The sequence below is a fragment of the Prionailurus bengalensis genome, chromosome D4 (genome assembly GCF_016509475.1).
Source record: "Prionailurus bengalensis isolate Pbe53 chromosome D4, Fcat_Pben_1.1_paternal_pri, whole genome shotgun sequence".
Taxonomy (NCBI): Eukaryota; Metazoa; Chordata; class Mammalia; order Carnivora; family Felidae; genus Prionailurus; species Prionailurus bengalensis.
The window spans coordinates 21,111,666-21,136,284 of record NC_057359.1 but is presented as its reverse complement, the minus strand read 5'-3'; the positions used below and the strand labels follow the sequence as shown (position 1 = coordinate 21,136,284).

At 45.1% G+C, this 24,619-nt stretch overlaps 1 protein-coding gene across 9 annotated transcripts in view; it reads right to left on the bottom strand.

The window, feature by feature from the left end:
• Window positions 1–3,004: 3,004 nt before the first annotated feature.
• The window catches only part of LOC122474997 (transducin-like enhancer protein 4), a 142,038-nt gene continuing 120,423 nt past the window's right edge, over window positions 3,005–24,619 (bottom strand). For 8 of the 9 annotated variants that reach the window (XM_043566515.1, XM_043566516.1, XM_043566520.1 and 5 more), the window contains 10 exons: window positions 23,601–23,753; window positions 22,184–22,316; window positions 21,714–21,907; window positions 21,127–21,203; window positions 11,679–11,928; window positions 10,382–10,629; window positions 7,938–8,085; window positions 7,399–7,549; window positions 6,985–7,061; window positions 3,005–4,693 (listed from right to left, as the gene is read on the bottom strand). In XM_043566515.1, coding sequence (XP_043422450.1) covers window positions 4,586–4,693; window positions 6,985–7,061; window positions 7,399–7,549; window positions 7,938–8,085; window positions 10,382–10,629; window positions 11,679–11,928; window positions 21,127–21,203; window positions 21,714–21,907; window positions 22,184–22,316; window positions 23,601–23,753 — 1,539 coding nt within the window. In that variant the 3' untranslated portion in view covers window positions 3,005–4,585. The remainder of the gene's footprint in view (window positions 4,694–6,984; window positions 7,062–7,398; window positions 7,550–7,937; window positions 8,086–10,381; window positions 10,630–11,678; window positions 11,929–21,126; window positions 21,204–21,713; window positions 21,908–22,183; window positions 22,317–23,600; window positions 23,754–24,619) is intronic. The other variant, XR_006295065.1, reaches the window with a different exon arrangement.

Sequence of the window (24,619 nt, the reverse complement as noted above, 5' to 3'; positions counted from 1 at the left end):
TTTTTTTTTAATGTTTATTTATTTTTGAGAGACAGAGAGGGAGGGAGAGAGAGACACAGAGCATGAGTGAGGGAGGGGCAGGAAGAGAGAGGGAGACCGAATCTGAAGCAGGCTCCAGGCTCTAGCTGTCAGCACAGAGCCCGACATGGGGCTTGAACTTCCGAACCGTGAGATCATGACCTAAGCCCAAGTCAGATGCTTAACTGCTTAACAGACTGAGCCACCCAGGCACCCCTGTGATGACGTTTTCAAGAGATTCTGTGATGCCTAAATCCCAAGCCAGCTAGCCTGTGGGAAACTTGAAGGGCAGAGAGCAGCAGGTGGGTGGAGGACTCCAAATCTGCCACACTGGGCAAATGGCACAGACTTCCAACTCCACATCTGGAGCCTTGGGGGTGGAGGTCGGCTAGCCCTCCTTGGGAGACAGGGGATTTGGACAAATTGTCTTCTTCTGCTTCTCTGGGTACTTTTGTGTAAATCCCGTACTCTGGCACCCAGCCTGTCGAGGCTGTTGTGAGATCAGAAGGGACAATTTTTGTCAAAACGCTTGTACTCTTGGTTCTCCTCTGGGCTAAAGGCAGCCCTAGGAATTCTCCTTCCCTGCAGGCCAAACACGTAAGACCCAGCAGAGGATCTCGCTCCCGGAGGACCAGACACATCCCCCTACTAATTCCTATCTGGGACCCAAAAGATGGTCACTTGCTGCCAAAAACCCAAATGAAAAGGAAACTGAAGTTTTTGATAGCAGCTTATAACGAGAGTTGGTTCGCACCATCAGGATAGCACTGTTGTTAAAATGTTGTAACACGTTAGCGAGAGGTTTTCTGATGTGCTCGGGTTACCAAAACTAAGCCATTTCCATGGTCAGTCCTGAATCAAAGCTGGCACCGAAAGGCAAATAAATACAATGAGCTCAGAAGAGGTATGGTTGGGCCCCGCTGCTTCTACTGCCGATGCCCCGGCGAGAAGCGACCCGGAGCTTGTGGGACGCCGCTCCACGGATTGCTCAGGAGCTGGAGGGCTACAGAAATGAGCCTCCAAAAGTATCGAGGCTTTTGTTTTGTTTTGGTACCGTTTTTATAACTGTAATTTCTCACTTAACGCTGGGCAAGGAACTCTACACATTTCCTTACAGCTGCCAAAAAGACCCAAAGACAAATACTCTAAGTCGCATCTTTTGTTTCTGGGTTATACAGCCCCAGGGGAAGATCATCCAGATTGAGGATGCAAATGGCCCGTGATAATGGAGGGGACCACCGATGGTCTAGCTGCTTACGTGGGCACGGCCTCTCTGCCCAGAATGCCAATGCCACCGTCTGACCGTGGGGCATCAATTTCCCCTGCTCGTGGCTGTGACGTCCCGGGATTTCGTGGCTACGTGAGACGGTTTAAAGCTGAGTTTCTTGAGATCTCATGGCTTACAGGGCTGCAAGTTAGTGTCGGCACACACCCTCCAGAACAAGGCTGGACCTTTAGCAGCTTGTTGGACACGAAACCACCTTGCTAAGAAGGGGCCCAAGAGTGATGTGTTTCTCTGTAAAAACTTGAAAGATCTTGGACTTTGTCACGGCACGCTTTATCTGCCAATCTCGGGACAAAGTCTTGATGGCTTCTTCAGTCTTTCTATTTCTTGCTATTTCTACGTGAGTCAGTCCAGTCCCACATCACTGTTCTTTCCCTGGAACCAAGTTTTCTCTGGTTCCGGGTGTTTCCTATCTCAGTAGTTCTTCAGACTGCCAGACCATACTCGGAGCGAAAACCAACGTAAACCAAGGTATAATTACAACATCAAGATTTTTGTGTAGATCAATCCAGGCCTGAGATTTCTATCGAAGCCATAAAAATCTAATCTGATAAAACCTGGGCAAAGAGAGGAAGCTGATGTTCATTAAGTTTCAAAGGCTGAGTCTATATGTATGCATCCACCTCAACTTTTAATCCAGTGGAGAACAAGCCAGTATTTTGGGTCTCCCTAAAGAGACAATTGACGAGCTGCAGACTTCACCACCCGACACCAAAGGGGAAATTCTACCTCCTTGAGGCAGTACTTTCTCCTTCTAGAGGCATAAACATGGTATTGTCATAGTCCTTGGACTCGAAGGATTTTTTAAAAACTCCGGACCTCTATACTTTTAAAGAAATCTTAGTAAGGCTGCACAGAAATGGGAGCTAAGAATCCTTTAAAATGTCATCATCTGATGCGGTAGCACTCACAGTACCCTCACTCTGAAGCAATGCTTCCAACCGCGTGGGGGAACACTGCTGAAATCTGGCACCTGAAGAGTCCATCTGGGTCACAGCTGATCACTGAGCCCCCTCCAGTCCACGGTGGGGCCTCCAACCCCAGCCTTCCTTCTACCCAGCGGATCCCTAAAATGCCAGGTTTTTGAGCCTCAGGAATTTAGAATTCTCTAAGCCCCTCCTCATGTCCAATGTTCACATGCCTCACTAGCGGCAGCCCGTAGGGCCTCATGCTTTCAACGACTCCCGTGTGTTACACCAGAAATGTTTCCTAAACCCAAGTGGCTAGACATGGTATGTGGGGGCTAAATCGAACAGTCCAATATGGTAGCCGTTAGCCACGTGCAGCTACTGGATCCTTCAAATGCAGTTAGTGTGACTAACAAACTTACTACCCCCCCCCCCCAAATTGATTTCAATGGAGTGAAATTTAGCCACAAACGGCTAGTGGAACCATACCGAACAGCGCAGCTCTAAAGCATTCGAGTAACACTGACAACGTTTCGAGAGACCGTATTTGTACAAACCAAGGAGACACTCAATAATTGTTTGGTAGCAACACGTCCTCGCTAACGTCCATCTGCTCTCCCCTCCCGTTCTTGTCAAGTGAAAATAAAAACAGAACTAAGACGGCGGTAACAATAAAGCCCACGCGACCCCAGTCTCCCTTGAATCAAACTAGTAATTTTTAGCATACAGGAGTGGCAAAGTCACAGACAAAAAACAAACCAAAGTCAGCAAAACAAAGAATTAGAAATAAGCGTCCTAGAAGTTATTTTATGTTTAATGCTTAAAAGTCTGAATGCACAAACAATCTACCGTTATAGAAGTACTGGTGGTCAATACGATGCATTAGAACTATGTACAATGCACAGTTTAGTATCAAAATCTTTCTACACTGTAGAGTTTTACGAAACTGTTAATGACATCAAACACTAAGCACTTAAGACACCATTTTTTTTTTCTGCTACCACATTAGGAACGTCAATGGACAGTCCATTTCAACTTGCAGCATCCATCCATTTCTAGTATGAAATTAAGTAATTTTCTACTTGTACAATAAAGTTTATCTACACAGTTCTCTTGATTTTGATCCATAGCAGCAAAGGCACTGTACATCAGCAGATCCACAGACTTAAAAGATTTTTAAAGCATTCAAACAAAAAATAATAATAATAAAAAAAAAAAAGGAGTCACATATCATAGTTGAACAGCAACAACAACAACATAAAAGATAACACAATGTTTCTGGCACAATGGCACAGCCCGCGTCCATTTCGGGGACATCCAACTAAGACAGGGAAAGAACCGGAGGTAAAGAAAGCAAGTCCTCCTCCCAGGTGAGAGTCCATTCTTTCTGGTTTTCAGAGGGAGGTCCTTGCAAATCTCCTCTGCTGTCCTCGTTTTGTAAAAGACTTGCCTTGCACAGCAGGAGGAATCCTCCCGAGTCTGTGCAGTTCCCGAAGAACATGCCAAAAAATAGCCCATAATTTCTCGTTAATGACAAAATTGCCCAAAGGTATACATCTCCCTTTGCAAAGAAACGTGGCAAAAATATCCGGGAGGGATTAAGTTCTCTCTTTAGGCCAGATTTAATTTGTTCATCTGTCTATAATACAATAAAAAAAGGAATTAAAAACTTATTACAAAGACACTTGTCAACGAGTCAAAAAAGAAAAAGGAGAAGTCCAATTACTTTTATCAAATAGAATCTAAAGCTATAGATATATTTGTTAAAGTTGTCCAAATAGACTCAAATGAATACGACGTGGCCTGTCAGGTTCTAATCGTTCAAATTTCCAAACATTTAAAGTAGAAAACAAAAACAAAAACAAAAATCTAACAACACAGCAACATATTGCTTCCATATGTAATTATACATTTCACGTCTCTATACAGTCCTTAGTCTACATTTAGTGACATTTTTAATCAATTATTTTAAACCTTCCTTTCCCCTCCTTTGCCAAAAAAAGGAGGGGAGGAGTATCAAATACAACGCATCTTCATTATCAATGCAGGAGCAGACAGCTTTATTCAGTCAAAGTTAGAAAGCCTTCTTTAAACAAAATAAATATATTACAGATATAATACATAATTCAAGATTCCGTCACGGTTAAGTATGGTTCTTCCATGTTCTTCCGAGTAGAGAGCTGAAGATTTGGTATCACAGGTTCTTAATGGGTATTCACAATTCAACAGCGAGGAGGAAGTGGGGGTAAGAGGCGGGATCAAACCCCACAGCTGCAGCCAGCGTGTGGAATCCTTGGTTTTAGATGCAGGGGAAGAGGAGGACAGAACAAAGTGCTACAGGGAGAAGGGGTCCAGTTCGCATGAAGATTTGTCCTTAATAAATAACTTCATAAACCGTGGCCTTCTTGTCCCCAGAGCCAGTGACAATGTATTTGTCATCCACAGAGATGTCACAGCTAAGCACCGATGAGGATTCTTTGGACTAGGAAGGAAACAGACACAAAGGTCAGGTACTGAAGGACAAACCCATGAGGCAGGACTAGAAAACACACGGCGGAAGAGTGTGACACGTCCCGCTGTGCCGACGGGAGCGCCAAGGCAGGAAAGACGGGCCAGGCAACTCCTTAAATGGCGGGGCCAGGGGCACTTCTCGGGACGCCGCCCCGAGATAGGCTACGGGCTCCTGCACTGGGGCCGTGGGGCAGCAGGCAGGCCGGGTGTACGGGCGGGCGGCGGGGCCGAAGAAGCCACACCCGGTTCCCGATCCTGTGCTCCACACGGTCAAGGGCGGGAAACCCTCAACCTCAGACAGTCGGCTTGGACTCAGGTCCAGCCGTGGAACACCGGACAAGTCACTAGACCCGTCTGAGCCTCCTTCCCTGACAAGCAGGTGAAGACATCTTGCCTGCCCGCCACCTCAGAGGGTTGCCTCAGAGTTTAAGTGGAAAATGGCATCAAAAACACCACATCTTTTGACATCGGGAATGTAAAAATATTTGTAATAGAAAGTCTCATTTTCTCCTGTGTGAAAAAACAATGCCAACTGTACATACGTAAGAGTTCTGGATACCGTCTTCAACTACACTACCTTCAAGGAGTTCAATGTCAACTTTGAACTGAACTGTGCTAAACAAAACCCCACAAGATTTTATATATTTTTTTAAGTTTATTTGAGAGAGACAGAGAGAGAGAGCGAGCGAGCATGTGGGGGAGGTGAGAAGGGGCAGATAAAGAAGGGATGGAGAGGGAGAATCCCAAGCAGGCTCTGTGCTGTCAGTGTGGAGCCCAACAAGGGGCTCAATCTCACGAACTGTGAGATCATGACCTGAGCTGAAATCAAGAGTCAGACGCCGAACTGACTGAGCCACTCAGGCACCCCTAAACTTCACAGGATTTTAACCAGAACTCTGAACACACACACACACACACACACACACACACACACACACACACACAAAATCTGACATGCAGATGCTAACCCATTATCAGTGTTTCTCAAACTTTTTGGACTGTAATCTGTAATAAATCGGTTTTACTTCACAACCCATTATACACATAAGATATTCACACACTTGTAAAAGATCCAGGCGCCTGGGCGGCTCAGTCGGTTAAGCGTCCGACTTCGGCTCAGGTCATGATCTTGCGGTTCGTGAGTTCAAGCCCCGCGTCGGGTCTGTGCTGACAGCTCAGAGCCTGGCGCCTGTTTCAGATTCTGTGTCTCCCTCTCTCTCTCTGACCCTCCCCCGTTCATGCTGTCTCTCTCTGTCTCAAAAATAAATAAATGTTAAAAAAAAAAAAAAGATCCACTCTAAGATTTTATAGATATACACATACACATACATACATATACACATACATGTACATATATTTAAGTCCTGGTTGGGACCACCAGAAAGGGTTTAACCCATAATACAAAAAAAAAACCATTGTATTAAATTATAAACTTCATGGCAGCAAGAACTAGCTGTTTTTGTCCTGTTGATTATCTTGCACAGTATTTTCACTCAATATATATATTTTTGGATTCAACTGCATTGATCTACTCTATGATGACTTAATACTACTCGTTCGAGAAAACTGCAAATCTGTTTCTATTCCTAAAAAAAAAAAAAAAAAAAAAAAAAATTCGAAGTACAGGTTAAAAAAAGGTGGTCTTCTTTAACTTGTCTATGAGATTCACACGTAACAGCCAGAGAGCAGCGAGACTGTGCGTGAGCACACGGGGTACCATGTCTACCATTTGGTCCTCCTATAAATAATTTCACACTCTACACCACGGACCACTGATTCAATAAGAATACACATTTATGAAATTAATCAAGATTTACTAAACTTTTCCGGAACACTCTTCTTTGGGGAAAAAAGCCCAAAGAAATAACAATACTAATAGAAGTATTCAAGCAATACGCTCAAACTTTTTAAATGTAAGCATTTTAAAGATACAACCCCCACATGAAAATCACAGAAGACGTAAAACCTCTACTCTCGTGTATAAACGGGACTGAGGTGTGAAGAGTTAGCGTATCAGGCACGGTGTCTCGGCTCTGGGCTCACAGAGAACTGGACACCATCCCCGCCCTCCACGGCTTGTGGCTAGGACACTAGCCTCCCTCACGCAGAGTATTCTGGTCTGTACGACAGGTGAATCACAACACCTGCCTCTTAGAACACTGAGGGGCCTTATTAACCTGACAGAACGCACAGAGCGAGCTTGGGTGAACCACTGCCATGCAGCGAGCACACAGAAGTGGTAGCTAAACAAGTTAATGTTACCTGGAATATACTGGCTCCATAAGGTGTTCTCCAGGCATTCAGAAGGTTGTCCTTTCCAGTGCTTACAAACCATTTGCCTACAGAAAGAGGGGTTTTGTTCGTGTGATGTCATCAGATACCGGAGATGTGCTTTATATAGAGCACCCAACCATTCACAGAAAACCCATCTCATTTGCAACAAAAGTTTCTTTTCACGGGAAAAATAAAGCTCACTCTCCTAGATTTAGTGAGTTATTTATACTTACAAGAAGGGTAAAGTGGATTAGTACACAGCGTTAGAGACATAGCAAGTATGTATAAGAAAAGTAATGTAATTTTGAAGAGGGACACGTTAATAAACTAAAGGGGTGGAGTAAAACGCATCAGCAGGAGGGCAGAAGGAGGGATTCTGGCCGACAGGAGGGGACTACTCACCACAATGGGCAAACTTGAGCGACAGCACACAGCTCTCATGGAGATGTAGCTGGTATTTGTCTGGCTTGGTGACATGTAGCACTTCCACGTTACTGTTCTCCATCCCCACTGCGAGCCACTCTCCAGTTGGGCAGTAGCCGAGAGAAAAGATCTAGAATTAAAACAGGTGATAGTGACGGTGACTAGGGAAGAGCACCTCCTTTAACCGGGAGGTACTGTTTCTTCTGGGGATAGATACTACTCCAATTATGAAAGACGTCAAGATAATTTGAATTGTATGGGAAGAAATCACAGCCAGATCCTAAGGTAATGCAATACAACTCCACAACAGAATTTATTAGCCATTTATGTAAAATCCAATATATTAATCCTTTAATAAAATATACACTATGGTATTTTGACAGAAAACAATGAAATTTTCAGTTATCTAACCTAGAGTCAAAAATGACTTCATCACCTGGTAAATGACTTAAACCTTAAGCACGTCCTATATTTCACAAGACCATGGCGTCTAAAAGGTCACGGGCACAAGACCAGACCTGTGAGGTGAAGTCATGCTGCTGTAGCTGCCGCCCTTCGCGCAGGTCCCAGGACCTGACCGTGTTGTCCAGGCCGCCCGTCCAGAGCTTGGTGCCATCATTAGAAATGTCAATACAGCTGGCCCCATCTGTGTGGCCCTGGAATTGCCTGAAAATGTCAAAATGGAGTGAAAACCCCTGAAAAGTTAGTTTTTAGGTGAACTCAACTCAGAGTTTGAAAAGTTAGTTTTTAGGTGAACTCAACTCAGGAGTTCGTCAGTGCAGCCACCGTGGAAAACAGTACGGAGCTTCCTCGAAAAATTAGAAGTAGAAACAGCATATGATTCAGTTCTTCCACTACTACTGGTATTTACCCAAGGAAACACCAATTCAAAAAGATGTATGCACCCCTATGTTGATTGCAGCATTATTTGTAATAGCCAAGATACGGAAGCAGCCCAAGTGTCCACTGACAAATGGGATACGACGTGGTATAGATACACAGTGGGGTATTACTCAGCCATAAAAAAGTCCTTACCATTTGCAACAGCATGGATAGAGCTAGAGTATAATGCTAAGTGAAATAAGTCAAAGAAAGATAAACACCATATGATTTCACTCATATGTAGAATTTAAGAAACAAATGAATGAACAAAGAAAAAAAAAAGGATGAACAAATACCAGACTCCTAGAAAACAAACTGGTGGTTGCCAGAGGGGAGGTGGGAGAGGGGACAGATAAGCAAAGATGACTAAGAGTACACTTACACGATAAGCACTTAGTAACTGGTGAATCATTATTTTGCATATTGAAACTAATATAACACTGAATGTTAATTATACTTCAATAAAAAAATTTAGAATTCCTCAGGGATCAATATCATTGCCAGTCTTATAGATTTCATTTGGATTTACTGTATTTTCTAATTATTCAAAGTAATAATAAAGCATATACATAGATTGAAGTTTAGTTAAGATGTTGTATTTCCTGCACTTTTTATTTCTGTATAATATTTCTTCATACCAAAAAACGATTAATATAACCAATGGGAAAAAAAATCTCCAACAGAAGTAAACAAAGAAAACACAGAGCTACATGTATATGCACTAACCAAAAATACTTTAAGACCTATTATATCACTGTGATATGAAGGAAAGAATTAAAAAAACCTTTTTTAACATTTATTTATTTTTGAGAGAGAAAGAGACAGAGCATGAGCAGGGGTAGGGGCAGAGAGATAGATAGGGAGACATAGAACCCGAAGCAGGCTCCAGGCTCTGGGCTGTCAGCATGGAGCCCAACGGGGGGCTCGAACTCACAAACCGTGAGATCGTGACCTGAGCTGAAGGTGGACGCTTAACCGACTGAGCCACCCAGGCACCCCTGAAGGAAAGAATTTAAGAAGTCAGGAACATCTTCCCTTCTACAAAAGCTACGAGGAGGGCAAGGGAGCAGCAGAGCGAATTTTGCCAAGGCACCACAATGCAACTGTACGAGGCTACGTAAGAAAAAACGGCCATGCTCTCAGATAAGGCACGTGGAAAGAAACGCAGTGTGGTTCAGCTGCCCCCGGAGCTGGTGGAATGTACAAAAGACACTGGGGGAAGGAGAGATTAGAAGCAATTTCTTGTAAGAGCCTTACTCAAGATGAAACAAATGACGACTACTTTGCTTTTGGAATCATACTTAGAGCTCAGTCCTGCAAAATATCTGACGGATGGACAGTGGAGGCCTCTTCTCCTGACACACTCCCTCGAACTCACAGCTAGGCTTGGTTACAATCCTCTCACACCCTTCGGCGGATCACACCTCTTGCTTCCTGCTCTTGTGGGTGCTGACATCTGGAGACTCATTTCAGGGCTTTACCTATCAACGCCAACCCTATACAATTTCACTTCTTAAAACAGACATTTCAGTGCATCTATCCATCCTCAAACGTGGGACTACAGATCATCTAGACCATTTCAGAGCAAGTAGCACAAAGCCTGGGCCCATGGTAGGTGTTCGATGGTTATCTGCTGAACGAATGAATGTGTGGGCTACACGTGGCACAAAGGACAGTGCCATGTGCTGGGAATCTTCTCAGTGTCTATCCACAATAATGGCTGGTTAGCGAGCACAGATGGCAAATTACAGATGTCTAACGAGCTCATGAGGTCATGGGAACATTATGTACATTAATTATGTAAAAATGACCCATTTTTTAAAAACCCAACTTGGTGATGCTCAGGATAACATCCAAAAAAAGCAAAGAAAGAAAACAAGCCCTCATTTTTTAAGATCAGAAGTATAGAAAGTAAGATTCTACATTACTAATTTGTTTCCAGCATCTTAAAAGAGGCCTGTTCCTACCACTTTTTAGTACGATAATTGTTATTTCATCTTTTTAGACGCACACAGCTCTTTGGCCCAGAGTGGTAAAATCAGCTCCCCTCGTGCCCTGGTAAGGGATCTTGCCGACTCACCTCACCAGCGTCTGGTTGTGCAGGTCCCAGACCGCGATGTTGCCGTCACTGCAGCACGAGAAGCAGACCTTGGAGTCGGGGCTGATGGCCAGGGCGTAGCACGCAGGGGCCGAGGACGTCAGCTCCGCCTTGATGCGCGGGGTCGGAGCCGCCAGGTCCCAGATGGACAGAGTGCTGGCTTCCCCTCCCACGATGAGGGTGCGACCGTCAGGGAGCAATCGGCAGGAACGGATGTAGTTATCCCTGTTCTGTAGAGACAAAAACCATCAAGAGATCACTCATGAGGAAAGGAAAACAGCATTAACATGAGAGCAGAAATCCATAAAAGTATTGTGTTCCCTCCTGGTTTTAATGAGCCATTTTTACTTATGACAATGATAAAGTGGATTAATGCTAGAAAATTACATGAAATTAGGGAAGTACTTAAACTTGATCTACAAATTTAGTGCTGAGATATTTAATCTTAATTAGCATGAAAATGCAAAGATCTAGACCCAACTCCCACCACCACCAAATCACCCAGCTGCCTCAGTCATTTGCACACAAAGACACATGCACACACAATCCCGGAGCAGTCACATCTGGGGACCTGGGTCCCTTGGCACACTCGACCTGGCCAGTGAAAGGTCCTCCTGCCACCGCCAGAGGGTCAGGGGTCAGAGACGTGGAGTCTCCTCCCTTCCGGCCTGCGTTAGCTGGCTGACGGGCGGCCGGGGCTGATCAAGCATCATCAACCGGGGGCAAGACCCCATCAAGGACTGTTAAGGGACAGGAAAAAAAAGGCCCCTTCCAGCTAGTTAGGCTCTGGGAATGCCGTGTGCGTCAGGCATGTGAGGCGGACCTAACACCGCTGCGGCGAGAGCGCTACCGCCGGTCTAAGGAAGAACGTCCAAGTGAGGTTTCAAACACAACACAGGGACAGGTGCCCAGGAGACAGCTAAGGGGGTACTCTAGTCTCGTCTCACAATGTGACAGACTGAGAGAGCCAGGAGCATGCTCACAGAAACCCTCCTGGGCTTTGACTTTTCCTCACCTCCCTTACCAGACAGGAAAGCAGGTGGCGGGTCGGTGCCCGTGCACTGGGCCGGGTGAATGGAAGCTGCCCTGGGGCACGTGCCACCAAGACCTGCTGACTGCCTCGGGGAACTGAAAATGCCTCCTCAGCAGCACTCTGAACCTCCACGCGAAAAGCCACCAAGCGGTGAGGACAACTACCCACTTGAGATCAACTCCGTGTGCTGCTTGTACACCCAAGTCTCTCACTGTCCCATCCTATTTCTGCATCAAGTTCGCTCACCAGACAGTCGAGCTGAGACACGGGGCTCTTGTTGCCGGGGTGGCTGATGTCCCAGACCTTGACGCAGCCCTTCCCGCCCGTGTACACGTGTCTCGTGGGGTTGCTGATGGTCACCGCGCACACCACCTCCCCGTGGTTCAGGGTGTTGATCTGGCGCGCGTGGCGGGGGATGCCGGGTCCGATGAGGGCGTCGGGGGGGAAAGGGACGGGCTGCATCTGACCGTCCGCGGTGACGTGGAAGGAGTATGCTCTATGGTAGTGGGGAGGAGAAAAAAATAGGAAGAGGGGAATGCAAAAAATGTTACTTAACTGTTCGGCGTAACGAGATGAAAAATAAAACATTTGTGGTGCTACTTGTGATTTGCAAAGAAATCAAATTTACCTACTAGAGTAGAAAGAACATCATTTTCAGAGTCACAGAGCTAGCTCTATGATCAAATTCTCAGGCCGACCCTTCACTAGCTGCTGTGTGACCTGAGTAGTTACTTAGCCTTTCTGAACCTCAGTTTTAAACTTCAAAAGGGGGAGCATGCTACCCACACTTCCTGGAGAATTAAACAGGACAGCCAACGTCTAGCATAACACCTACTCCTTCAGGGTGCTCAGCACACCTGCACTGCTTTCTGCTATGGGTCATTCAGAAGCCTGTGAGAAGATTCTGCCTGTCTCTCAATTCGATCAAGTGGTTTACTAATGGGGATCAATAAGCCCAAGTTATCAAGCTTTAAGGAGTTAAGAGCATCTAGGCCTACGTTGTGAAATGACCGATGTGCCCTACACACAAACCACAGACTTGACCATCGCCAATTCAAGTAATTCCCAAGGGAGCTGGAACCTGAAAAGGCACCCTGTGTGACCACCACAGAGGCCGACCTTGTGAGCACCTATCGGCAGCTCCTTTTCTAGTCCATTTCCAGGAAAAGCTCTATATGGGAAAGCATTTGGTTCCAAAATGCAACTTAAGTTAGAACATCTCCCTCAACACACCCCTGTTTTTAGGGTGCAGAGGTTAGGAAGGGCGCCTCAGTGAGGCTACTGTGAAGCAGGGGCTGGGGGGAGAGGGCTGGACCCATCCTCTACCACAGGCGATAGCTCATTTTGGAAATTATGTCATTCTACTTTGGCGTGAAGCTTTGGAATGCGCTCTGTTTATAGAAAGAAGTTAACGAAAGACGTACCCAGGGAAAGCGTCTGTGGGTACACAAAGGATTGGAGCTTGGTCCGATCAGGGAAGTTTTAGAATCAAGCCAGTTTATGGTTCCTCAATGCAAAAATCTACAGGCTAGTCACCTAAATTCATCAAAATGCAGCCCATTACTAAGGGGCCCTGAGTGTCCTCAGAAAGGATGATGCGAACATGTGGCCGTGGAAGATGTGGTGCCAGGTAGTGGAGGGCTTTTTCTTTCTCTGTAAACAACAGAGAAAGGCACAGGACTGGGTTGTAGAAGAAAAGTAGTAGGTCAGATTGCTGAGGGGGAAGGAAGCAGGAAACTAGGAAGACAAGAGACAGAAGACATTGCCTTGTCAAATCAAAAGGACTTGGGAGATACATAGGATGTGCAACCCGAGAGAGAAGTACTGAGGAGGGCTCTAAAGCTTGGAACCCAGATGACTCAGGTAGCCCACGATACATCAGTCAAGTGTCAGGGAATCATGACTGAAAGGTATGCCCGCAGGGAAGAAAATGGTTTGGTTTTGTCTAACGTGAGGGCAGTCAGGAACCCTAACAACTCAGAAGGAAGTCAAGTAACGTGATTCAGGGGACAGGTTAGGTTAGAAGGACAACGCGTTAAGTTTTTTTTTTAGTGTTTATTTTTGAGAGAGAGAGACAGAGCGCAAGCAGGGCAGGAGCAGAGACGGAGGGAGACACAATCTGAAGCAGGCTCCAGGCTCGGAACTGTCAGCCCAGAGCTCTAAGTAGGGCTTGAACCCACGAACTGTGAGCCCATGACCTGAGATGAAGTCAGACGCTTAACCAACTGAGCCACCCGGGCGCCCCTGTGCGTGCTTATCGACTCAAACTGACAGTTCAAACTAAGGGAACAGAAACAATAATCTTGCGGCAGATTACGCAGTCAACAGACTACATGCGGGATCTAAGGGAATGCTTCCGTCTACAGAACCTTGACCAGCAAGAGCAGTCAGAGACGTGGATAACTGAGAGAGATGATCAAGGTCGGGGAGGAGAGGATGGTCAATCAAAGAGATTCAACCATTCAACACGGACTTTTTAAGTTTCTTTATTTTGAGAGAGACAAAATTCCAAGCAGGCTCTGTACTGTTAGCACGGAGCCTGACATGGGGCTCAAACTCAGGAACCACGACATCACGACCTAAGCTGAGACCAAGAGTTGGATGCTTAACCAACCGAGACACCCAGGGGCCCCTCAACTCGTACTTCTTGTGTACCCCAGCACACCAAGCACCATGCTGGCCGGACTGGGGTTACAACAGAAAGAAAAAAGCCATATCCCCGGTTCTCCTGAGGTTACAGGCTGTGGAGAGTGGGCGGCAGGTAGGCAGAGGGGCAGGTTCGTTAATGATATATTCACATAAAGAAGTATTAAAATGTTAGATGGTCAATGCTATGAACAGTGAAGTGCATGGTACCGTGACAATCTGACAGAATGAGGAAATGGTGTAAAGAAGACGGTGTGAGGAGGTGTGTGACAAACATGAAGGCCAGAGTGAGACCGAATGCTTATTATCTACTCGGAAACTATTAATTAAGTGCCTAGTATGAATCAGGTGCTATCAGGTGCTGGGGAATCAGAGGTGAATAAAGTAGACCAAGTCCCTATCCTCCAGGCCCACATCTAGAATGGAAAGCAGACATCATATATAAGGAGATAAATCAGTAACCTCAGATTCCCATCAGATGCCGACACACACACACACACACACACACACACACACACACACACACGAGCTGCACAGGTCTGGGGCAGCGTACAAGCACAGACATGAAGGAAGGACACAGGCCCTGCACACACTGAGGGGGGGACGTGCCAGGAAGAGGAACAAGACACAGTCCCTGAAGCAGAACCAAGTGGGAATGCTCGCATGTACTCAGTGGAGAGGGGCAGGCTGGAGACGGGAGGGCAGCGTTAAAAAGGGCCTGGCAGGCTGTGAAGAGGAGTGTGGGTGTTATTCTGGGCAGAAGGGGAAGTCACAGGAGACTCAGGGGCAGGAGTGACAGGATTCAGTTAATGTTTTCAAGTGCCGTTCTGGCTGCTGGGTGAGGAGCGGATTGTAGGGGGCACAATAGAAAAAGGGAAACCAGACAGGAGTTCTGTGCAGTGATCTAAGGGACAAGCCAGTGGCTAGGGTTTGGGAGACAGTGAGACAGCTGGGAACAGATCTGCAATGCAAAAGATCACTCTGGCCAGGTGGAGGTAGAGAAGGGTGTGCTGGATGGGACACTGGGACTCCGGAGATGACACAGGGAGGGGCAGGGACGACATCTTCCTTGTGACCCTATAAGTAGGTAACTGAACTCAAAGGGAGAAGCTAGAGGGGACATGGTCCAAGCCACGAGACGAGGTTACTGGGGGTTGACCTTGTGAACACCAGAGTCACCTGGGATGATGGCAGGTTCCGAGTGGAGGAAGACCCTAAGCCAAGGGTCCAGTCTTTAATAAACTGGGAAAATCCTCCAACAAGGTGGAAGGGGGGGAGGGTACAATCCAATGGCACAAGCCTGAAAGGGTTAGAGTTTTCCCAAAAAGGTAAAGGAGTTCGGTTCTAGAACACACTGCAAGGGGGTGCGGGGTGATGACAGCCTTTATTACCCCACCACTGGCCCTGAGGATTTTGGGATATGAAACAAATGAAGGGGCATCCCCTCAGAGAGGCTCCCCTTGGGAGAGAGCTGGGTGTCAATCAGGCAAGGAGGGAAAGGCAGCAATACTTGGAGAGAAAGGCTGAGATTCTGAGGGATGATGAAGGAGGAAAAGGCTAATTGATTTAGCAATTAAAGAGGTCATGAAGACTAAATCTTAAAAGAAGGCAGGGGAAGGTATTCCAAGTTTAGATGGTGTTATACATTCTTAATGATAATTTACTTGAAAAGCCATCCCTTCTCTCCTCTCTAGTATCACTAAATGGTTTTTAAAGAGCTTTGAGAATTAAAATAGTTAAGAAACTAGGCACACAACTTCTTTTGAGGTTTTTGATAGGACATTCTTCAACTCAACCGCGACCACTCTGTGAGCACCTACTATGTTCCTGGAGATCCTTTAATAAGAATTTCAAGAACCTACTTGTGTTAAGGATATAATGTGGTCCTCTGTATGCTGTTAGCACACGTAAGATACTCAAGACTGGAAACGATAAAACTCTAGTACACACTTATCAGATTTCAGCACTCTTTGATGTGTAGCTAGCAAAGTGTACTGAAATGTGTACTGAAAGCCAATCTTTCTAAAACTCAGAGAAACCCAGGCTTGAAGCACTATTCTTTCTCTGTCTCATTAATTTCATCAGTAAGGACCTTTTAGCCACATGCTTGGATACAGACATCATGCTAAGAATACAGAATCAGGGAAGGCACTGGTCTTGCCCACTAGGGGCTTCTAATCTAGGAAGTATGATGAGAAAAGCATAGAAGTGACCACAATACCAGGCGGAAGATAAGAAATACAAGGTTTTGTGGTGGTTCAAAAAGAAAAGACAAAGCTGACATTTCAACAGTGACACGGTAGTTAGTAGAGATGGGTTTTGTGGAATGGAGGATCTCACCAAAGAGGGAGGAAGACAGAAAAACAATTCCAGGGGGTGGAAATAGCAGAGAGCAAGGGCTCTAAAAGGATAAGGTACAAATGATGGAAATTCCTGGACTGGTTTTAATCCAAGGATTCATTTATTTAATAATGATTACACAGAGGAGTGGTTGAGGGAGCTGGCCCGAGTACAGTCTGATCAAATGTGTACATACATGTATATATATTGATATGTATCTATATGTATAGAAACTCAATGTATCGACACCTAACGCTATAAAGGGGAGGGCCTAGAATGCCAGCCTGACAACTCGACAAACAGAATTCACTAAATTCTTTTTTTTTTTTTTTTTGAAGTTCATTTTTTATTTTGAGAGAGAGGGAAAGAGAAAATCCCAAGCAGGCTCCATGCTCTGCACTGGGCCCAACACAGGGCTTGCTCTCAACCACTGTGAGATCATGACCTGAGCCAAAATCAAGAGTTGGACACTTACCCGATGGAGTCACCCAGGCGCCCCTCACCACAGGGTTTTTGGAGCGAGAACAGGTAGGACATCCCTGGGGCAACTGACAGAATAAATTTGATAGCAAGGAACACATGGGTAGGAGAAGTAAGAGACAATTATTCCAATAATCTAGATGCAAGGCAGTGGGGGACCTGAACTAGGTTAGGCTAAGGAAGCCACACTAAAAGTAACAGCGGATATAAAATTCTGTAGGACATAATGAATGAGATGTGAGGAAGGAGCCAATAACTGAGTTTCTGAGCTTAGGAAACAAGAACCAGAATGCGAGTAGTCCTGATGGGCAATTCGGGAGAAAGACCCAGTGTGGGGAAGCATCGTGATAGGATGAACTTGAAGTGCGAGTAACACACTCAAGATGTCCGAGATGTCCGGCCATTAAGTAGCAACGTAGGGCCGGAGGGAGAGGGTACAGGGCACCAGAGAATACGGTGACCCGCACTCTTCCAAAACACACACACACGCATACGCACATGTGTGCGCAGCAGGCAAAAGCACTAAGAACTAAGAATGGCTAAGGAAGACTGTAAGGAGAACAGAACCAGCTTGGACTTTCTGACAGAACTATATACTTCGAATAATCAAGGCATCTGCAAATGGCTCTTTTTAAAACTTGTGCGCTGAAGATGCTACTTAATCCGAATCACTACCTTTCTAGGAAAAAGCAGCATATTTAAAGAAGGTCCCTGGCCTTCCCACCCCCACCTCCCTGACCCTCTCTAAAAGGCCCAGTTCTGTAACGGCGCACTTATCTTTCTCATACTTTGCAACACTTCAAGTTTCCAAGGTCTCACAAGACAGGACTAGGCCTTGAATTCACAACAAAAGGTCTGGCCACTGAACTTTATGAAGTATGACAGAAAATCAGGTTCTAAGTAGCATATGAACCCACTAGTACGTTAGCCGACCGACAAATACTTGTTGGTGGCTTACTGTGTGTCAAGCATTGTTCCTATCTTGAAAAAGCCTGCTTTTATAAAAACAAACAAGTACAACAACAGGGAAAGATTTCTGAGTTGTGAGCAGCCTAAAACCCATAAACCTGAGGTCTTCTGTCACGGCTACATTCACATGCCATACCTCATGATATAATCAGTACTATGGTTCTGACTGAATAGTTGTATATATTTACAGATGTCTCCTTCAAGTAGCAGGTGAGGGAAAAAGTCCGTTTTGGGCTTATGTTGAAATTAAACTATGTTGCCGTTCTAATTACATATTGAGTGGAACTCCTGCGAATTCACCAGAATAGACAAGAGGACCCAATGTGAATTATTCGAGAAAAGCTACTTCATTCATTACTTTGGAACATGCATTTAATTATAACTTTTGATAACATCTAGCAACTCATTCTGTAAAAATAATTAGGATAGAGATACACGACTGTTTTAAGTCTGTCTGGAGAAAGGCCATTTACTTTGTGTGTGTGGTAGGGGAAAAGCCTTTAGGTGATTTATTATGTTTTGTGCTCTAGCACAAAAATATGAGCTGCTTCTGTTGAAAAATAAGCACAAAACAAAGTTTCACAATTCTGTACCTTAAGATCTGAAGAGCCACCTAATTGTTACAATCATTTCTTCGGTAAAAAATCTGTAATAAAAATATATTATCTCTATATGCATACATGAACGTGAATTTACGTGTCTTGACGCCCTCTTGTATAAAGAGGCACCAACTGACAGGGATGTGGAGTCTAATTTACTCAATCTAATCATCTCGGGCCACTTCTGCCCGCTACAATATGTTCTATTGCAGAAGCCGCTGAGAAACTGATAATACCCTGGGGCAAAGCTAACCAGGAAATGATGCTGCAACGGACTGAACAGCGGCCCTATACCAAACACGGTGCTAAACATACAACATCTTATCTTATTCCATCCTTACGCCCTGCCTGTCAGGGAGGTGCCACCCCTGGTTTACAGATGAGCTCACAAAGTTAACCAACTATCCCAAGGTTGCCCACTGGCAGAGTAAGAATTCAAATTTTCATCTGTCACACTCTACAACTCGCTCTGCTGACCACACCTTGCTCTCTCTGGGACTCCTAATGTCATTTGCCAATTGCATTAGATGTGGCTCTATCACCCCCAGGAACAAAACTTCACAACCATCCTCAAAACCATCAATCTGCCCCAAAGGATCCCAACAATTGTACAATGCTAAGAATCAAAATGAGGGGAAGGAAAGGAGCCCAGCTCCGAAGTGCCTCCTCAATCAGATTAGCTCTAACTCGACAGTGGTTCCAACGGCCCAAACCTAAACCAAGACGGTCATCTTCTTTCTATATTCCTGACACACCTCTGTCTCCCCTCCATGGCCCCTGGGCAGCAGCTGAGCCAAGAAGAACCAGCTCTTCTGTTCCCATGGTGATACTCCAGCTCCGGTGCAACAGCTAGTTAACTAAGTGGTGACTGTGCGGTACTTGAACCTGGGATCACACCTTTTCCCTACAAAAACCTCTCCCATCTCCATGGGTTCATATGGAACTCATAGGTACTGGAGTTATTTGATTAATCCTATGACCTTGCTATTTAGTCACTGCTTGAAATACACCAAATTTTCACCTTCAAATACATCAGAGTTCTTAGTCAACAAGACTTGTAAGTCAGTCAACAACTATTTGCAGAACACAGGCAGGCACACAGAATTTTATGGTAATGGGTATTTATACCTTCGATTCTCAGGGAACTCAAAGTCTAATTTGCTTTGCCTCCCTTATTAATCAGTCAAATATTTACGGAGGAACTTGGCTATGGAGCCAGCATTGTGTCTGATGCAACAGGGAAGTTTAGCACAGATCTGGACAGAAGTAAATTACGCATGAGAAACAACAAGGTGAAAACTAAGTGCCTGAGTGTACAGGAGTGAATAAAGAAGCAATGGGAGATCAGAGAAGAAAGAGACTGGCTGGCCCACTTGTGCTCTCTCTCCCCCGCACCCCTATTCATTCACTCATTTAAAAACTATATACTGTGAGCACCAACTAGGAACCAGGTACCATTTCAGGCACTAGAGCTACTTCCGTAACTGAAGAGTAAAGCGTTCTGCTCTGCTCTCACGGAACTTCCATTCAAGCAGGGAGAGGCAGATGATGCCTACAGACAAGCATAAAAAAGGCAAGCAATTGAAAAGAACAGTGATGGGGAGAGTAAGGGAGCGATGGATGCTATTTTAGATAGGGCTGTCAGGGCAGAACGCTCTAATAAGTGACATTTCAGCAGACACTTGAAGTTGAGACCATAAGCCACAGAGAAGCACTGCAGGCCTTCCAGTAAGAGCAAATGCCCCGAGGCAGGCAAGCCACGAGGAAAGCCTCTGGGAGAAGGGACTTAGCTGCTACGGAGGGTCACGTGTGGACAGGAGAGGGCTGTGAGAGAGCAGCAGCCTGGGGAAGCAGCGTGTGCGCGGCGTGGAGCGTCAGAGAGGCGGCCGACGGAAAGAGCCGTGAGAGTAAATACACACACGTGACTGATAAGGCGGGGAGGGTCCGCGGGGATGCTTCCCAAAGAGAGGACCGAGGAAGCAGGCTGTGATTTTAAGGAAGGAGCCAGTGTTATTTCACAGTAAAGTCTCTGTACCGGGAAGACGAAGCCAGAGAGCAGAGAGAACCGTGCACAGGTAGTAAGAAAAAGCTACGCTGGACTGAAATGAAGGACGTGGAATGAGATAAGGTGAGAGAGTGGAACATACAAGAGGCCGGAAAAACCGATGTGTGCGTTTTGCCTTTGTAACTCAAGGGGCCTGTGAATACGGATGCTACAAATACCTCGCTCACGGGACAAGAAGCCAAATGAGCGAGCCACCTTTTCCACAAACACAACTGAGCATAAGACCACACTTCTTTCTTTTCACAGCCTTTGAAGTTTGGCACATCTTTTCCCAACACGCTCAAATTGTGAGCATCCAGGTTTGCACATAAGACGCTTTTTTTCAAGGCAACAAAAGAATTCAGTAACAGACGTGGAGAAGACCTGACTGCTGGAGATGCTTCGGTAATTTGCATTTCCATATTAGAAGCTCCAGATTTTAAATTGAAAATACAAAACCCCACCTCATTACTGCTTTCCTTGGGTGAAGAGAAAATGGAAAATTCTTCGCAAAAGCGTGAGCCTCAAGAACTCCCCCACACTGCCTGGCAGTGCTCAGTCTGAAGGGCAGGCAGGGGCCCGGGGTCCAGTGGGCACGAGGCACAGGGGTACTCACGGTTTTCCTCCCGGAATGCCGGTCAGGTTTGGAGGTATTGCTGGCACGCGCATGTGATGGTGTGGGTCAAACCCAACCTACAATTTTCCCAGGCAAGACAACAAAAACAAGCACAGTTACATTAACTCATCTCAGCCTACCCGCTACCTCCCTAAATCCTGGGAGAACACAGCCTTTAAAATAGGATTTTAAAAATATATATGCAGCAACATCTACTGGGGAGAAGAGAGGATGTTTATGATTTTAGTGGTAATGTATCGGGGGGGGGCAGGGGGGTGAACCATACATGAAAAAAAATTATTTGTGTAAGCTTTGAAGCTTATGATGGAAACAAAGGGTTCACTGCATTCATTATTATTTGCTCTGCTCTTGGGGGTTTAAAATTAAAAGAAAACATAAAATAACAAAGACAGTTCCTCACCTTAGGAAAGAAAATGGATCTCACGACAGAACTGCATGTAGTTTAATTTACAAGTATGACAGGTCCCCTTACAAATACCTCCACTTATATAGACCACGTTCACAAATCTGTCTGGCAATCCTACGGGCTGAGGAAGAGCCTGATTCTGTAAGGGCCACACGCGTACCACTGGGGATCTCCCGTAGGCGGCGGCGGCGGCGGCAGCAGCGGCCGCCGCGCTCATCTGCGGAGAAATGTTGTGCAGCCCAGCGTAGGCGGCGCCTGGGCTGGTCAGCTCCCCATTCATCCCGGCGTGGGGCACGATCCCAAACGGGGTTGGGTATGGACAAGGGACTGCCATCGGGGTCCTTAGGCTTGAGGCTACAGACCGAAACGGAAGGAGGGAAGAGAAAAACCAAGAACACAGATAACAGTAAGTTAGTAAAATGTTAATACACACGTTAAAGGAGCCAGGATTCAAATGAGCTTATTGTAATATTCTCAAAAGCCAAAAGGCATCAAGGTTCAGATTAAATAATTCTAACAACCTTACAATGCTGGTCATTACTGCTCTGAAGGTACTGCACTCTTTAAATTGCTTTAACTTCTTTAAAAACAAGAAGCATAAATATACAGAAAAACTTTCTTCTTACTAACCCAGGGGGTCGACTCCTGGTGGTTTTCCAGGCACAGGCCTCAATCCGGGAGTGGAGTTACTGCCTGGTGTGGGTGCATCGGTTCGTGGAGTAGGGGTATTGGATTTTGAAACAGGAGTGGTAGATTTTTCATTCTAACAAGAGATGGAATAGAATATAGTGGCAATTAGAGCACAATTTTAACCATGACGTTAAACATTTAAAAAGGCAAATCAGAAGGAAGAAAAAAATGGAAAAGGTTCTTCAGCTTGGGCCTTCACTTTCATAATTAAAAGGAGCAAGCCAACAAACAAAAAGAGTTCACCGAGTTCACAAAACCAACGTTCAGGAGGATGTAAACTGAAGCCGAATTTAGGGCAGAGTAGATGATTTCTAGGAAACTGGTCTGAGCCAGACAGACGCTGACAAATCGTGATGTCCTGACTGTGACCAACCACTTGCTGGTTGCTCTGATTTAAAGCTGGTTGAGCTGGGTTCCTGGTGGACTGCTCACGTCACAAGGTTTCCTGGCTAACGGGTCCCGTTAAAACAGACCCAGGCCTGAACTGTCACAGAGATCAGCACAGAGGAGTTGCCAATACAAGAAGGCCAGAAGGCCAAAAGGAAACAACAGAAAAAACGAACTTAATATAGCCCTGTGCCAGACACATCCCCTAGGTTGCGGACACACTGAGGAATTTTCTTTCCTTCAGCTGTACACTCAGAGGTTAGATGAAAACTGAATTTGTCTTTTTTTTTTAATGTTATGTTACAAGGAAATAACTGGTGAGGAAAAAGGAAGACATACTACACAAAAAATGCAATTAACTACACAGCCACAGAAGAAGGGGGTACGGAGAGATTATCCTGACTTGCAAGCAGTTTCATTTTTGCATCCATGATTTGTGGTGTGAGTCAAGGTAGACTTTTGTAAATGACAGATTACTTCTTAGATAGGAAGGGAAAATTATTGCAGTCGTATATAGCTTGGTAATTCAAACAAAGCTAGCAACAAAATCACATCTAAGCCAAAAACGAAATTTACCGTAAACCATAGGTGACAAAACCATCCCTGTAACCCCAGAGTGTATTTCTTCATCTTCCCTAAGACACGTTTCACTCAATTTCCCCATATCCCTCCCCTATCCTTGCAAAAAGAGTCATAAAACACACATCTATCACTGGTAAGTCAGTAAACCCATTCTGCTCCAAAAGTACTTTTGTCGATTAAATTTGAATACCCGGTAGAAAAAAAAAAAATCTATGTATGTTTATATATATATGTGTGTGTGTGTGTATATATATATATATATATATATATATATATATATATAAAAGAGTCCTATAGAAAAATATGAAAAATAGAAAATTTTCAAAATAATCAAAGCCAACCATCTCGAAAGAGGCAACGCCGAAAAAGATGACGAAGACCAGCTTACAAGGCTAAGCTCTTTGGATTTGGAGGAAGGAGTGCTGCTGGAGGATGCGATAGACGCTGGACTGATGGGGGCATCTTTCTTGAGCAGGCGCGTCTTGTCCAGACCATTCTCCCTCGGGGAATGTGCTGGGCTCCCTCGAGGGGAAGATGGATCCTACAAAGGAACATCAAGGGCATTAATGCAGGACGGCACATTTACAAGGCTGGAGTACTTGGGTGTGGACGTCTCTAGCGGAGAGCATGGGGAAGTGCACAATGTTCTGTAACAGATAATAAAAGACTCACCAAGTTGCTCAAGAAAATACCTGGAACTGAGCTCAAAGAAAATACAAGATTTATAGTACAGTCACCCCTTGAACAACATGGGGGCAGATCTGTGCGGGTCCACTTATATGCAGATTTTTTTTTTGATAAATAACAGTATAGTACTATAAACGCATTTTCTCTTCCTTATGATTTTCTTAGCATTTTTTTCCTCCGGCTTCTTTATGGTAGGAATACAGTATGTAACACATATAACACACAAAATATGTGTTAATCGACTGTTTATGTTATCAGTAAGGCTGCAGGTCAAAAGCAGGCTAAGTTTTGGGGGAACCAAAGTTCTACATGGCAGCATCATGTGTAGACTAGCTGAATCACTACGTGGTACACCTGAAACTAATAGAACACTGTGGGCTAGCTATATACTTAAATTAAAAAAAAAAAAAAGGCAAGTTATATGTGGACTTTTAATATGAGGGAGGCTGGCGCCCCTGAACACCCCCTCCACCACCTGCATTGTCCCCGGGTCAGCTGTACTTATTGAAAACAAGAATCAGTACCCTACACATCTGCAAGCTGCCTGTCTGCGAGACCTGCAGGCTGACCACAGAGGTCTGGTGTGCATTCATGGTGATAGCAAAAGGCACTGATACTTCATGGAAAAGAATAGCAATACAAAAAGGATTAAGACAGAAAACTAGCAATGCATAAATTTTTCACGTAAACAAAAAGCGGGTCCCTTTAGAAACTAGGCAC